Raw genomic sequence first — 17,699 nt, forward strand, 5'->3', positions numbered from 1 at the left:
TGTTTGTTAGTAGCCTCAAATATAATGTGTACACAGCATATTACCAGAAAAGCTAAAGATTAGAAGACAGAACAATGATTTTTCTTTGCTCCTGGTGCTGTTTCATGACCCACATGTACAGGATCAGATGGATCTTTACCCTTTAGTTAAGGTCCCAACCCCCTGTGGTGTTTTTACTGCACATGAGTAAAAAGGATAGCCAACATTTTGTGAATATTAATCATAATCCCCTTCTATTTTGAATGTTTGTTCATTATGAAAGGTCATCACATTTCTGTTAGGTGTAAAGACAGAATTTGGGTGCATTATGGGTCCAGCCACAACCACTAGTGTGTACGCCTCACTGGACTCGCAGAATAAAAAGCGCTCCAGATGTTGAGGCTCGCACGGCTCAGAATGGAAACGCCTTGGAATCTATTGTGGAGTGAGCGGCAGAACTAATTCCTTCACAGTCCGCTGAATGTCCCATTGACTGAGGCGCGCTCCTCCCGCTGCCTGGCTGGGACGCATGCCCGCTGTACACCGGCACACCTCCCATACTGGGCCGCTGCTGAATAGAGCACTGACTTCACCCAATTCAGCCTTTACTTAGATCGCCCGGTCTGGTCCCACCCATATGTGAACAGCTTTTGTCACAAGTGAAAAAAAAAGAAAGTCCTTTACAGATTTTTTTTCTTTTTTTTCTGCCTCCCCCCCATCCTTCCCTCCCTCCCTTCCTCCCTCCCTCCTCAGCATCAAGTGCAGCCTGAGCGGAGCGTCCCGGCTGTGACTCTCTCTCTCTCTCTCTCTCTCAGCAGAAGCAATGAGGAGAAGGGAGCCGTCGCCCCGCTGATACCAGGACGTCTGGGATGCTGTAACAGCCGTGTGTTGTCTACTGGGATCATATTTGTATATTTCTAGGGAAAACAAACATTGCGGATTTGGCATTTCCATCAATCGGATGCAAGCAGGTAGGAAACCTTTGTCAGTTATTGTGATCTCTTCATTGAACCCTGAGGGAAGTGTGCTCTTTATTTGTTTTTTAGTTATTATTTATTTTTTATTTTATTCCATATGTTTATGTCTTCAGTTTTGTAATAGCTTTCTTTCTGTTTGGATTGTTGCTTATTTTCTTTGTAGATGCACTTTGTCCCCCCCAGGAATTTCATCGGATTGTGGTGCACAATATTCCTTCTTTAAAATCTATATTTTGAGAGATGTTTATGTTATTATTAATCCGTGAATCAGAAATACTTTTATAGACAGTTTTCATAATTAATTTGCAATTAATACTGTCCCTATTCTTTCCAAGTACAGTATGCTATGCTGTAACAGATGTGGAATTACAGATGTGGTTTCTTTAGATTGGATTGGATATCTAATTTAATGGGGACATTTTTATGCATTACAATGCCAATAGGGATATTTTGTTATTTCTGGAATGAGGAGAGACTCGGCTTGGATATTTACTAAAACATTTTAAATTGTGTTTAAATTAGACTTTTTTTTTTGACACATTATTGTTAAGAGCTGACACTAAGAACTGTCTTTTCCTGTTCTTGTCACGCTGGAAACTCTGTGCCTGAGACACGTCAAAATGAATGAGACAATCTTTTCTTTTAATTAAAGGTGACAATAGAAGGTGATCCATGCTTCTTGAGTTGGAAATGGACACTTGCACATATAAATAGCGCCATCCTTTGGTCACTCTGTCTCCCGGGTGCCTCTACCTTGTGGGATGGAGAGGGGGCACCGCTTCTTGTTCAGCTGACTGCAGTGGAAAAATTGTTCAAATGAGCGCCTTCTGTGACCAAGAGCCATCATGGCAGCGTATCAGTTTCCACTCTATGCTGAATATAATTGCAGGCTCTCTCCTAGATTTGTGTTATGTCTGAGTCTGGCGGTGGGAGTGTGAAGCTGAACAGAAACTTAGGGTCAGTTTTGTATTTTCATTTATTGAGGCTGTTTTTACAGCTCATGTGGGCTTGTATTTTATCACTGTCTGCTTGGGGCTGGTTAGATGTTGGCCACTGGGTATGTTTTATTACACTATGTGGTAAACTTAACCCGAATGGTCTCCTTTGCAGATGGATGACAATGCACTTTCTGGCAAACAAACCTGGAATGAAAAGGGTATTCTTGGTAGTTTCAAGTAAAACAAAAAATGGTGCTTTGGGCAGTATCTCTGCAGAGGATGATGATGCATCGATATGGTCCACAGGTGATACATGGAGCTTTGCCAAAGCAGGCACAGCCTCATTTTCACGCTGCACTTATATCTCATTGATAATGAATGTGTGGTTGTGGACCCCCTGGACTATGTAAACTCCAGCTGAATTCCCCAGATGGTCATCATTCTGTCTGTCACACACCATCTAACTTCCTTAATAAAACGCCAGAGTGAATTCAATCACTGTGACTTCTGTTTGAAACCAACTGTTGGATTTGCACTCCTGCCGCAGTGCTCCTCAATGCACAGCAACCAAATGATTTCTTCTCCTGTGTGACTTCATCCCCGGGCTCTCCTACCCTGTAGTTAAGTGATGGTCTGCTGAATGTTTTAAAGCTTTATCAGGGTTATTGGCGGCATCACACACGTACAGTAGAAGCATGAACCAGCAGGCTGTCTGCGGTCCACGCAGCCTTTATGTTTGATGTCATTTGTATGCACGACGAGGAGTGGAGTGGAGCTAAGGAAACCAGATATGGTCATTACTGCAGGAGAAGGTTAACCATTGTGGCAAACCTCCAAGCCACTGTCTCAGCCCATTCAGGGGATCAGGGTTCATCCTCTCCTCCTCGCTGCCCGCAGCCTCCAGCAAGACTCAGAGGACATTAATCTCCTCTCAACCACACAGCTAATGTTTTATGTGTTTCACGGAGAAAAATATTTCTTTACATACATAATGGCAACGAGAAGGAATGCTCTTTTAAGAAAATCTTGGCAATAATGAGTGTGTTGTGCTGTCACACAACAGATGTCTCTAATATTCTGGGCTACCCTGCCTCCCTGTGGCCATACATGGATCTGTTTATATTTTCTCGACCTGGAGGCCTCACCATCTCAGCTCAGTGGAGTCTGAGTTTTACCACATGTTGCATTTGTGTAAAACTTATTAAAGATTCCAAATAAGAAGTGTTGTATGCCCGATATGTCTAGTACTTAAGCAAGTATCACAGAATCATCAGTGTCACAAGCATAGTCAAAAGCTTTTTTGTAATCATGACGTGAAAACTGTCGCAGATTGTTATGCTGGCGAGCTGGTATTTTAAGGAACAGAAGGAAACAGTTAAAATAAGCAATGGGCTGCAGAAGCGGCATCATAATATCAAGGAATTATAAAAGGTGGAGCAATGGCATGCTGAACTGTTGATGTGATTGCTTAGCTTAAATAAGGCTAAGAGTCTGATGATTGCGCCAGATGAAATGTCAGATGGTGCCCAAAGGGATTATAAAAGAGGGGCACACGGATGTGTGCACAAATGTGTGCCGTTTAATGTCAGTCCATTCAATAGTTGTTGAGACATTTCACTCCAAACTTTAAACCCCATGGTGGCGCTTGAGGAAATTTCCGAGGAACAGCGAAGTGATTGGGGTTCATCCTCTGGGAACCATGGATGTTTGTACCAAATGTATTGGCAATCCATTTCGTACACATGGAGATATTTCCTGGATAAAGGAAAACCTTGACCTGGTGGTGGAGCGAGATGAAAAGTTAGGGGTTCACTTAAGTCAGTAAGGTTCATCATCTGGGCACACCGGGTACCTGAACTAAATGTTATGGGAATCCATCCTGTAGTTGACCAGACATCTCGTTTAAAAAAACGTAAAACCCATGTAGGTGCAAGAGGAAAAGTTAGGGATCACTTGTACATACATGTACAATATTTAATGTAAATCCATCCAATAGTTGTTGAGATATTTCATTCTGGACCAAAGTGGTGGACCGACCAAACATCTGACATTGTCATTCGCAGAGCCAGCTAATACGTTTAAACTTTGAATCTTTGAGTCTTTTCACCTCTATTATAAATGTGTCACTAAGTCTTCCTCTCTATTCTTTATATTCCAGAGCCAGGCCCAACTTAACAATGGGCCCCATACCCCTGTGTGTGCTGCTACCGGTGACGGTGCTGGCTGTGGTGGTGGCTGTAGCTGCTGAGGGCAATGCAGTGGACGACGAGTACACCTGGCCACAGTGGAAGGTGCCTCTGGTAAAAAAAAGACGCACTGTGCCTCTAAGCAGCCCAACATTTTCAGCCCATCCTCAGCCGGAGCTGAGCGGGACCTGTGGGATCGAGTGTCAGCGTCGCCTCCCCGCCACCTCTCTGGACGACCTGGAGCAGTTCCTGTCCTACGAGACGGTTTACGACAACGGCACACGCACGTTTACCTCAGTCTCCGTGCAGGGCCTCAATGAGGTGACTGACTGGTCCAGGAACACCTCGTCCAGCTCCCGCCACAAGCGTGAGGTGTACGGCACGGATACCCGCTTCACCATCTCAGATAAGCAGTTCTCCACCAAATATCCTTTCTCCACCTCCGTGAAGATCTCCACAGGATGCTCCGGGGTTCTCGTGTCGCCTAAACATGTGCTGACCGCTGCCCACTGCATCCACGACGGAAAGGATTATCTAGATGGGGTGCAGAAGCTGCGCGTTGGTATTCTGAAGGAGAAGTCCAGACGTGGGAAAGGAGGCAAAGGGAAAGGAGGGCGAGGAAAGGGCAAAAGGAGAAAGGGGGACAAGGATAAAGAGGAAGTGCAAGAAAAGGAAGACAATGGAGAGAAAGGGGACCATAAAGGAAAAGGGAAAGGTAGAAAGAGCAGGAGTCGGCGAAGTGCGGAATCAGGGAAACCTTCATTTAAGTGGACCGGGGTGAAGAAGACCCAGGTGCCTAAGGGCTGGTTCAAAGGTGTGTCTGACGGACTGGCTGCGGATTATGACTATGCTGTTTTGGAGCTGAAGAAAGCGCCAAAGGTCAAGCACATGGATCTGGGTGTTATCCCCTCGGTCAAGAAGCTCCCAGCCGGGAGAATCCACTTCTCTGGCTTCGATGATGACCGCCCTGGCAACCTGGTGTACCGGTTCTGCTCCGTCTCTGAGGAGTCCAACGACTTGTTGTACCAGTACTGCGACGCCAAGCCCGGCTCCAGCGGCTCTGGGATCTACATCCGCCTCAAAGAGCCTGGCAAGAAGAAGTGGACGAGGAAGATCATTGGGGTTTTCTCCGGTCACCAGTGGGTGGATGTAAACGGGAACGGATTGCAGCAGGATTACAACGTGGCGGTGAGGATAACACCTCTCAAATATGCCCAGATCTGCTACTGGGTCCACGGGGACTCGAGTGAGTGCCAGGTAGCCTAAGAAAAACACAGGATCCCCCCCCCCCTTAAACCAGCACCTCTCTCTACACCCTACCTACTCTCCTCCCCCGACCCCTCACCACCCACCAGGGGCCCCGGCGACTGCCACTCCTCTTCCTGCCTTCCTTTTACCTCCTGTGCCTCCCAGGGACTCCTGCTCCACTGATCTACACACACACACACACACACGCACACAAACACACACACACACACACGCACACAGCCATACAGACTCAGTGTTGACATCAACAAGAACTCGTCAGCGCATCAAGAGAACTGTGGCTCTTCAGCTTTTCTAATTTATTTGCTTAAAAAAAACAACCAAGAAAAAAATATGTATTGTATGTATTTAAGATCGTTGAGATCTGCCGTTTTGCTTTCGATTTTGGCTCTTTCTTTTTTTTTAAGATTTGACCTTTTTGGATACGATGTTGGAAGAGTGTATATTCAAATGTTTGTGAGCAAAGCCCCTGGTACATTCTTCTTAAATTCCAACTAGGCTTTATATGGAGAGACTCGCATTTCCTCCACCACTGTAAAGATGGCTTTGACAAAAGACCCAGAAGAAATTTATGTAACTTTTGTTTTACAAATGAACTATATAGAGCTATTGAGATAATTGGTTTTATAAACATTTTTGAATTGATAGAACTGGTGTTTTGCATTGTGTATATCTAGACATGTTTTTTACAACTATAAGAAAAGACTGTTTTCTGTCTGGAAAGAGAAAGGGTCCTCATGAATCCTGGATAGAATAGTTGTCTGATGTGGGAGTCACGCCATCTTTTCTCTGTTCTTGCAACGCAGTGAAATGTGGTTTCATTGTTGTGCACATAATTATATCGGTGCTTATCCAGAAGACGTGGTGCTAATTTATGGAATTGTAAACTTTTTTGGGGGGCGGGGGGGGACGGGGAGACTTCTCAGAATATATTTTGATAGCCCAGTACTGTAACGATGTATTTCATGCGAGGCGACATATTGGGGTTGTGTTAAGATGGGGACTGAACCATTTAATGATTTACTTGAGCTGTAGAGATTTCTCTAATTCTAAGGGTTAAATGAGATTACCGAGGCAATATTGTTATAAAATAACAAATCTAAATCTGGCATGTGATATTTTTTACCTTTCAAGTTGATGTTTATGTTCCAAAAATTCATGCGAGTATCCTTTTGAATACCAAATACCTGAAATCAATGATGCCGATTGAAGACTACAACCATTAAATCAAGATTACTACTTGTGTGTGTGTGTGTTTGTGATGATCCTGATTACAAAGAACCATGTCTACTATTATACACTGGTCTGTGGACAACAATTGTTGTGAGACCACTACCAATAACAGTAACTGTACCATTTAATTAGCTGTTCAACTCACAAAAACATACTTACTCAACAACAACTAATGCATGTTAAGTCAAACTACTGAACTCCATGGCATTATTTTGTTGGGGGCCAAATGTATTGTTGGGCCCCTTTCCACGCATCTGACTTCTAGCCTGTTGTGCATTATGTACAGTATGTACCCTGTTGCCTCATTTTTCCCATTGAAGCTTCACTCATCAATATTTTCTATATGTTTAATGTGAAAGATGTCATCTACTAGCAATGAACCAGTACAAATTGCAGGCAGATAAAGTTGGCAGCTAGCATTTAGCAGCTAAGGAGAGATAAATAAAGAGCGAAGGAGAGTGAATATTGGATGTAGTCAGCTGGACAGAAAGTGAAAATAAGCATCTGCTTGCTAGCAAGTTAGCCACATCAACTTTCTAAGGTGATAATATGTAAATTTTGTTTAGTACAGTCTACACAGCAGACTATACATGGCAGCTTCCGAATACACCCTGATCCCCAGAAACAAACACTTATGCTGGTTTTCTTTGGAAATTGTTTTTTTGGTCATTTGAGTTAAGACAACTGAATATAGGGAATGTGGATTTTGAATCTGGATTTTGACACAGGGCCCTTCTATATGTAGAAATGTAGGATCTGCATTAGTCTGTATTTTAATTCAGTGGTGTAAATTCCAAAATTCTGAATTAATGAAGTGTCCAAAAACCAAATTACAAGCGATGCATCTGGAGGTATTTTTGGGCCCCTGAGGGTCTGGGGCCTTCGGCATTCGCCCACTTTACCAAGCTGGTAATCTGGCCTTGGACATGAACGTACTGTTGATATGTTAGGATTTAACTTTATGAAATAGTTTTAATTTGACACGTCTAAAATCTTTGCGATATGGAAGAAAAGAAGTCCTCATCATGTGCTGTTCAATCCGTCATTGAATTTATTGCACCTCAAAGGGCTTACATGCACTGGGGCGGGCCATCGTAAATAAAATAAATTTACAACAAAACAAAAATACAATTTGAATAATTCAGTCATGAAAAATGTTAGTAATCTCCCATCGTTTTCTCTGAATCATATCAGATTCTCAAGACCAATTGCTCATTCAGTCCACTGAAAAGACGACACGCCGAGTAGGCTTTACGTTAGTCTGGTTTACAGCACAGGACCGAGGTGTTACACAGCAGCTGTCCACATGCATTTCAACACATCGATTTCATTGTTAGTCTGCGGGGAACAGAGGAGCTTTGTGTTATGATGCTTTTGGGGACAAGGTCATGGCTAGACGAACAGTGGCCTCCTCCTGTGGCCACTGACAATATGTACTGCTCAACTGACAACGGGCCGAAAGGTCAGCAAAGATCAAATGAGCAACTTGAACAAAAAATATGTTCAGACAGAAATCAAATATATTGCATTTTCAGGTGAATTACAATATTGTCAAAGCAGCATTGCAGGCATACGCGCTGTCACTTGGCCCGTCACGTCCCACAGCAATGGTTGCAATAGGTTAGTACAGTATCATGGAACTTAAAGGTACCCTGTGGAGTTCAGTCCTTAGGCCCCCTTTTGTGTGTAAACAATGTAGCTTTCAAAGTTTTCAAAAAATTAGCTTTTCAAATGTTTCATGAGGAAGTCAATTCATTCATCACATTTGTTAGGCCTCAATGACGCACCCAAAAGCTTATTTGGTGAGGAACAGCGAGTGTAAACAGAACTTTGTTTGTTCAGCAAAAGCTCGACCTGACTGCTACTGAAGTCCTTTCTGCTGGATGTTGGTTGTCTGCTATTCTTTGAAATCTTTTGATTTGATCTGTCTGAACATAGCGTTTAGTATGGCAATGGAATAATCTTCTACTCTAAATACAAAAGGGAATCATACTGACCTGGTCGTAGTTATAATGAAAGCACAGGCAACACACATATCCACATGGGTAGAGTCACAACCGCAGGTAGAAACATGTACAGTTATACTGAGGGACAGTTTGAGTTTACCTCACTGACGAATAACTAAAGCATTTTCTCTGGGAGTTAGTTGTAAGATATGTTCTTTAATAGCGATGCCAGCAAATATATCGACAGCAGTTTGAGGATGATTATTCTAACAGAAACAGAACATGTAAATGTAACACGGGACAAATAAAGAAACATACAAAAATAAGCCACAAGTTAAAAAAAAAAGAACAAAATTAAAAGGATCACTTGCTGGTCTGGTATGATTCAGACGACCATGGAGGGTGTTTCTTAATATACAGCAATTATGTAGCGGTAGACATATTTGTTTCCGAATACTTTCAAAAGATGACGGGAAATAGAAGGATACTCACACGACTTCTTACAATTTCATGTCAGATTCACATTTATATTTCTCTTCAACAGACATACAGAATAGAGAAGTAGTCCTCGCCAGAGAAATCTATGTACATCAACGAGGACCTTTCTGTAAACAACACACAACAGGTTTCTCCAAAGAAATCTACCGGGGCTTTGTTCACCACTCTTATCCAATCAGAGTGGGACAAAGAAGAGCTCCTCCCCCTTTATAAGGAGGCGGGGGGACACATATGGGGTGGTGGGTGGGGCTTAGGACACCAAAGCACATCCATCGTTCAACTCAACACTGGAAATAAACCTAAACACACACACCTTCACTTTCGTTCACTTTTGTGGACTTTTTTTTTGTCTGGGTTTTGAGTGATTTTCTTTAGACAAAAGATTAGAACATCTACATAAGCACACACTTGTATTTTTTTTCTCATATATATATATATATATATATGTAATCCGCTATGGTTCACTTTCACAGTTTGTGCTACGACATCACACAGGAGAAGGGTGGGGTGTTGATGGGCGGGGTGGAGATAAGAGGCTCTTATAGTCGCTGAACATCCTGAGATGTTGACAGACACCAGGTAAAAGGTGAGAGGGCCCTGCTCCAGAGAAGAAAGCAGCTGGAAGACAGGAAATAGAGAACATTTCAACATAAGAGTCAGACACATTTTAAATAATGCAAAGCTGACAGACAGTGATTTCATTTTTGTCACATTTTTCCCATGAATACTGATGGTGCGTTTGTATGGTGGGTATTTAGATTTTTTTTTAAAAGGGGTTCAAGCACTCCAAGCACACTTAAAACGGTCCCTTAAAAGTCCGGTGTGTAAGATCGGGCGGCATCTAGCGGTGAGGTTGCAGACTGCAACCAACAGAAACTTTTCTTGTGTGCCAAGCGTGTAGGACGTAAAAATGCCAATGTCCCTTTTTAGAGCCAGTGCTTGGTTTGTCCGTTCTGGGCTACTGTAGAAACATGGCGGCCGGCTACGTGAAGAGGACCCACTCTACATGTAGATAAATTGTAACGTAACGAAAACACGACTCTTAGTTTTAGGTAATTATACACTAAAGAGAACATACTTAATAATATCATATTCCATTTCTGCCGATAGATCCCCCTAAATGCTTCAGACTGTACCGTTAATTAGCGCTGATTAGTAGCCAATGATCCAGTCAAATATAAATAGTTCTGAGACTGTAAATGCAAAGTGTGTAAAAAGGTGAATTTTTGTAGTCTATGTCATTTCTCAAGTCTCTATCTCTGTTATTTAAACATTGTAGAGGAAAAGCCATTTGAACCTTCTGTCCACCAACTCTACATATCAACCACAACAAAGTTAATGTATCAAAGTCCTCCGTAAGTTGTGGCATACTGTACTACAATGTACTATACTGCATGTACTGGTCCGAGCTCCCACCTGGGGCGTTATAAGAAGTCTTTGAGGTCGAGATCTGCCAAAGGGTCCTTTGGCTTCTTGGGGCTCTTGCTTGGAGGAATCTGAGAAAAATAAGAACAGAAAATTGCAGCATCTTTTTACGATAACATGAATCTTCCTGAAATGAAGTATAAATTGATCGATTATTCACTGTAGGGTTTTACTATGGGTGGTTTGTTACCGGTGCTCCTGGTGCAGGGGCTCCGGGTGCAGCTCCAGCCACCCCAGTGAAGGGAGGTCTCATCATGGGCTGTCCCATCATAGGCTGCCCCATCATGGGCTGCATCATCGGAGCTCCAGGCCCTCCTGCAGGAGGCTGGTAACACAGGGATAACACAGTAGACGTTTAAGGGCTATGCAGATTTATCATCATCTGCCATCATAATGGTATGGCTAGTAAATATTTGTAAACTGCAACGGTTAATCCTGCTGAATAAAAGCTGATAAAGGTTCACAGTTAATTTCTAGGGAACCTTTCTCTGCAAGAACTGAAGCTCACCATGCCAAAGCCAGGCTGTGCGCTCATTGGCGGCACCATGGCTGCTACTGGGGGCCCAGGAGCTCCAGGGGCGGGACCAGCCTAGAGAGACACGGAGAAGAGCCAGTGTGAATTCCAATGGTTGCAATAGTGAAAGAACTTTTCTTTTGCCATCTTTATCTTTGTTGTTTGTTTGTGATGGCTAGAGAAATAAATGTTCTGCATTAATAGAGCTCCTTTTCTACCTAACAAAGCAATTTCAAATTTGCCTCTCATTCACTATTCATACAGCGATGGAGGCGGAGCTACCATGCAAGGTCCTGGCCTGGATGAAGTGTGCAGGGGGCGCGGTGTCGATGCTGCTCTTACCATGGGGGCTCCTGATGTAGCCCAGCTTGTGGGAGCTACATGTGGCATCCAGTTGGCCCCTCCTGTCAGCTTCTTCTCACTCAGTGGGTCCCTAGTGAGAATCAAACACAGGATACACCTCAGGCTCTACTGTGCTATTCGTCGGTCTGCGACTGCAGAAAATCCGTTAGATAAGACTTTCTCCAAAGAAATCCTAATGAAATCAAACTACTGCTGTCACATTCATCACATAGTATTCCCTCTTATAGTATCTAGATAGCTGTGGAAAACTTATAATAAGATGGTGGCTATGATTCAACAAAATCAAACCAAAGAAATTAGCACAAAACAACATTCGGGTTTGATGCAATCTAAAAGTAAGCAGCTCATATGATAAAATATGTCTAAAAAATCTTTAAGCTTCCTTAAAGCCTTGAGCGTGTTGCTCCCTCAATTTAGTTTTTTACAAACATTGCAGCTCTACAGGAGCTATGCATACATGTCAAAGCCTCAACAAACATCATGCATTTATAGAAGTTACATCTTTAAACACACACTTACTTTTTCTTTACTCCAAGGTCTGAACAGAAGAAAGAAAGAAGAACAAGTTACATTTCTATTTCATTAGGAAACAGAAATGACTGAACTCCAGACAAACAAAGCTGCAGTCTACCTCCAATCAGGTTGGCCAGTGACGAGTCCAGGTCTCCTCCGACGGTTTTCGTCGGAGGAGCAGCTATAATCCCTCCCGCTGAGACAGGAGTTCCCATGCTTCCTGCTATACTTCCAGCAGTGCTGCCGCCGGTGCTCTGCGGTGTTATGGAGGGCATCAGCAAGTCGCCTAATCCATCAAACACTTGGGGGGAGGGTGGGAATGACGGGACATCAGAGAAACAACACCAATTACAAATCTGCAAATCCCTAATCTAGTTATAATACGGGCAGAGGGCAGGTGTGAGACCAGTCAGTACAGTGAAGGGGACAATCCAGCTGTGACAGCTTCAGTAGTCAGCTGTGCACCGCATGCACGATGCAGGACTGCACTGTAAATATATTTGAGCATTCAAAAGGGACGTAATTACAGCAACTGCACTCACTTGGTCAGTTGCACAGCCAGTTTACATAGTCACATCTCAGGGACTTAAACTGGCTGATTTTGGAATAAAGCACTGGTTTTGAACCAGGTGTCATCAAGACCACAGAGTTCACAGGTTTCCATTCCACATAACCTCTACAGAAGCATTGTGTTGTTGAAAGTTGGTTGAGGGTGTATTCACTAAGGCGGTGGCTCTCAACCTAGTCTGACGTACCCCCAAAGCCCATACAGATAACCCTTTATCACCACCTGTCATGTTCCAAACACGTTTGAACTGGATGTTATTGAACACAATGAATTATAGCAATGACGTCTTCATACAGTTTAATTAGGTCTGTTTGGTCAAGTTTGTATTTTAACTCCCACTACTGGGATTGGCAGAAGCAGGACATTTCAACCATGTCTGATTTTTATCTGTACCCTTTTAGCTAACTATTTACACCGTTTAATACTTCAAGCTAACAATTTCACCATTAATCCATCACATTTTGCTCACTATTTCAACGTTGATTTTAGCAAACTACTTTAAGCTATAATTTCAACTGTCAATCAAGAACTTTTAGCTAGCTTCTATTTCAAATGTTTATTCATTACGACTAGCTAACTACTTCAACTACTTTTCATTACTTTTAGATAACAATTTCAACATTGCTTTTAGCTAACCTCTTATTCATTACTTTTAGCTAACTATTTATCATTACTTTAAGGTATATTTCAACTCTTATTCTAGAACTTTTAGCTAGCTTCTATTTCAACTGTTTATTCATTACGTTTAATGATATATTAGGCTTCACACAGGGCCTAATTAACAAGCTTCCACCACTGGAGTAACCAAGGAACAAGGCTTTTCACTACAATGTGAGGCTGTTTGATGGGCCACTTGTAAAAATATGAAATGTATAAAAACCTGCAGACTCTACCTCAGACTTGGGCATTGATGGCATGTGGTTACTCTAAAAGCCACTGCTCTACAACACAAGGGCAAGAAAACAACAATACAGTCGGCCTTGTCTCATGCAGGAGACAATCAGGGGTCTTACTGCAACATGCAAAGATGCAGAAGGGAAGACATGTCCAAACTGCACATGCTGCAATGCACTGCCGGGTGGAACTCACCGGTTACAGATTAGAAGAAGCAAGCAATGACCCAGCAGAGTGGAAGTGGTGAAGTAGGAAATGTAATGAAGCAGAAGATAAAAAGGTGTGTAACAGAAACAACAAATAAGAAAGAAAGAAAGAAAAAAAAAAAAAGAAAGATTGCAGAGAGGTGGTGGGGCGAGCAGGAGGTGGAGAAAGCACAGCATTTGTGAAAGTGTGAGAAGTACAAGAGAAGAGATTGAGAGACAAAAAAGAAAAATCATTGCGAGAAAGGCAACAGCGCTGAGGAGTTAAGCAGTCAGCAGAAACAACCGTTGGACGTATGTGGAGGACAGTGACAGCAGCACATCAGTGTGTCATTCATGCAGCAGTCAGGCTCTCAGCAGAAGGAGTTAACTAGGTCATGGTTAAGGTAGCTCAGTTTGAATGAGCCAGAGCAGATTAATGTGCATCAAGCAGGTGACCTGTGCAAATATGAACAAAATACTCATTGAGATTCTCTAACATTTCAGAAGGCATGACAATGAGACAAATTACCAAAATGAAAACACTTCATGATCCACTTACTCGAAGCATCAAAGCCACCAGAGGGCGCCGGTGTGGTGGTTGCGGGTTCTTGTGCAGCTGGTACTATTGGTACCACAGCAGGTAGAGGCGGCGCTGGAGAGGCGAGGGAGCCCAGAGCATCAAAGCCCGACTCCAGGAGGTCGTTCTGCATGGGAGCCAAGGCTGGAGCCAAGGCTGGAGCCAGAGCTGGGGCCAGAGCTGGGGCAGTAGTGGGAGCCAGGGTGGGGGACATCAGGCCTGTGGGGGGGGGGGGGTAACAGACATGACTGTGATATGTAGCACTGTTTTCTGACTCACCCTAATTCCACGAGGAGGACATGTTAAATATGATTACTGACACAACAGATGGCAAACGAAGACGTCTCGGGAAGCAGGAAGCAAAATGAAATGTTGGCGTTCTCTGTGGGCAAAGCCGGTCAGTGCAGCAGCAAATAGTATCAGCACACGGCACGGAGAGACAGAATATAAGACATATATTGATTAGTTCTGCTCCCACGACCAGCTGCAACAATAAAATACTACTTATGCATTGATGCATCTGTCTTTACAAAAATGTCATATACTGTATTTTGATAGATCAGTCACAGAGGAAGAAGTACTTCTATTTTAAATGCAGGACATTATCTTGTAATGCAGTATTTTTACATTAGTACTGGAACTGCACTGCGCTTTTACATAGTTGAGTGATCTGAATACTCATAGACATAGCCCAATACAAATATACAAAGGGTGTGTACACGTTACACACATTAGCTTACTGTACTTATAATACATTCAGATTGTAATGTCATGTACAACTGCAAGGTGATACTGGAGCTTCATAGATTGACTCATCCTGACTAACACGTTAGTGCATACTGAAAGTATATTTCATAAACGCTACTATGCAAATAGGATGTCTGTCTGAAATGCATGCTGTGTTGTGTGTGTTGAAAACGTCATATCTTTTAACGCACAAAGATGAAAACAAAAATACATGTTTGTGACAATCTCATTCATGAACGATTGCAGTTCAGTCACAGAAATAAAATGAAATGACTTGAAATTGGCTTTGACATCCCTAGGAAGTCGTGTTGGACAGACATTTTGCAGACATTTCCAAATGAGTCCAAATTCACTTTGGAACTGCTGTGTAATGAAATGTAACCAGCCCTGCCAAGTCTGTGTCATTATTCAATTGACAAATGCAACTCCGTCATTCCTTCCTGCTTTATTCCTTAATCAGCGTAAAACATTTCCATCAGCCGTTTGCCAGCACAAAAACGCTTTGCAATACTGTGGACATCTTATCAAAATGTTCTGGTCCCTTCAGCCTTTCTCATTCAACCATCATTTCCCCAAAAATATCAGAGGAGACCCACCTCCCAGCAGATCGTCTCCAGGCCCTCCAGGAGCAGAGCTGTGCGTCTCCTCCACAGGACTGCCGAAGGAGTCTGCAGGGCCGTCCAGTTATCCACAACGCAGCAAGCAGGGCAGAAAGAGGGTGAGAGAGGTCAGCCCTGGACCACACACTGGGACACAATGAGGGGGTAGGGGACAAGATTGACTGCATAACACAAAACTATGACTGAAAGAGAAATAAAAAGGGAACAAAGACGTCAAAAGAAATTAAGAAAAAAGAAAGCTTAGTGTGGTTAGAGATAGATTTCCGGGCATGATGGGACCTTTTCTATCATGTTGATGTCATAGATGCACGTACGGCACAGCTGGTGCTTAGGAGAGTCTCTCTCTTATTGTTATTATCATTGCTGTGGCTTTAAACCCCACCCTCCTGTTCCATCACCTACAACATCCTTTGTTTTAATTAATGAGAGCAGCGCAAGTTTTCCAGGCGGTGTCCTATAATATTTCCTATAATAATGGTTTCGCAAGAAAATAAAAAAGATACAAGTACTGCAATATAATCCACTGGATAGTCTAAGCTGGTGAAATTAGTTTAACACCTGGAGCCTATCACCACATCTGGACACTATCAGCCTCACTGGAACAAACATTCACTCAAGAACTTACTGTACCAACTGAGAAATAAAAAAATGCACAAACAGTGAAACAATTAGCTTGCAGCACATGTTGCTGTAAAGAGATGTGTGTATGTGTGTTTGGAGGTACAGTACCCAGCAGGTCAATGACAGGTGCTGGCTCTGCTTTGGGAGGAGAGAAGTCCTCTGGGGTGGAGGCTGCACTAAGAGCAGCAGCGGGAGCAGCGACGGGAGCGTCGGCGGCAGCAGCTGGAGAGTCAAATGAGTCTGAACGGAGAGACGAGCAGAGACAGAAGCAGTAAAGGATTAAATTACTCTCAAGTCTATGTGACTGCATTGATCAGTGACAGCTTTATTTCTAAGGCTTTTGCTTTGCTCGTGAACTTTTATGGCCATTCTAAAAGGCTTGCAGACATGCAGAAATGAGGCAGGCATCCCTGCATCTCAACTGTGTATCCACAACCTCGAAGCGTGCACCGTTTCGGTACAGGACTGGTGTGCATGTGCATGCGGACACCAGCACCGTGCACAAAAAAAAGAAAACCCGTCATGATAAGTTGAGGCTGGCTGCACACTTCGTGAAAGAAGGAAGGGAAAACAGTGATGCAGTAAAGATAAAGCAGCTTAACTCACCGGTCACAATGTCTCCACCCGGAGTCGGCTCGGGCAAAGGAGAAGGCCCGCGTGAAACAGCAGGGAGGTCTAAGTGACCAGCGCAAGCGTGAGGCAGAATACGAGAAAGAAGGAAACCACGGAGGTTTGGGAGCAAAGAAAAGTGTTAGCGTGGCAGGTAGAAAGACAGCGTAGATAGAAAGCAGCCACAAGGACAATCCAAGACTTGACGAGTGGGTTACATGCACAGTTCTCATACCACTATGGGGGACAAACCAAGACGTGTGGGGAGGGGGGGAAAGAAACAGTCGACAGAGGAGTGGACGTATGGAAACCAGAAGAGATGAAGAGGTTCCACACACAGAGAAATGGATATCGACTCCTGTACCTGCACCAAAAAGGTCTACGCTAGGAGTGGTAGCGGCTTTGGATTCTGTGGTAGGGCTTTGCTCAGGCATAGAATCAAACATATCTAAGAACAAGGACACACAATCATATGTACATTCAGATTTCAAGTCCAGTGCATACAGAATGATGAGTTAAGAAGAGAGAGATGAGGGAAAGCAGAATAAGCAGCAGATAGTTTGATTATTAAAACGGGGTAAGTTGCTGTGTATCTATTCAGTGCAATGCAAAATGAAACAGTGCAAAAGTTAAAAGGGTATATTGCTAAATTTCAGCATGAAGATTTCCCTGTTTGCTTCTGTGAATTTTTGAGAGCTCCCATTTTCCCAATCTCCAACATGTTTAGTTAACAAGGCTAAAAGTCTAGTGGCTCCGTGAGGCTGTACTTAGGAACAGCCGTGATTTGAATAAATGTTGACGTTGGCATTCTAACATGCTCACAGTGACTGAGCTAAAATGCTAATGTTTAGCAAGTAATATTTACCAGGTTCATTTCATGAGTTTAGCCTGTTAGCATGCTAACATTAGCAAATTAGCCCTAAACACAAAGTACAGTTGAGGCCAAAAACCACAGTTTGGACGAATTCAAATTTGACCTGATGGTGCTAAATAGAATGTGAGATGATTCATCCCCTGGGGAACATGAACACCTGCACAGG

The 17,699-nt window shown here is 43.2% G+C and overlaps 1 protein-coding gene across 1 annotated transcript; it reads left to right on the plus strand.

The window, feature by feature from the left end:
- The first annotated feature begins 851 nt into the window (after positions 1 to 851).
- On the plus strand, positions 852 to 6,218 carry prss35 (serine protease 35). Its single transcript, XM_079165218.1, has 2 exons — positions 852 to 950; positions 4,053 to 6,218. The coding sequence occupies exon 2, from the start codon at positions 4,072 to 4,074 to the stop codon at positions 5,344 to 5,346; it is 1,275 nt and encodes a 424-aa protein (XP_079021344.1). The 5' UTR covers positions 852 to 950; positions 4,053 to 4,071; the 3' UTR covers positions 5,347 to 6,218.
- The last annotated feature ends 11,481 nt before the right edge of the window (positions 6,219 to 17,699 follow it).

This window comes from Pholis gunnellus (assembly GCF_910591455.1).
Source record: "Pholis gunnellus genome assembly, chromosome: 8".
Taxonomy (NCBI): domain Eukaryota; kingdom Metazoa; phylum Chordata; class Actinopteri; order Perciformes; family Pholidae; genus Pholis; species Pholis gunnellus.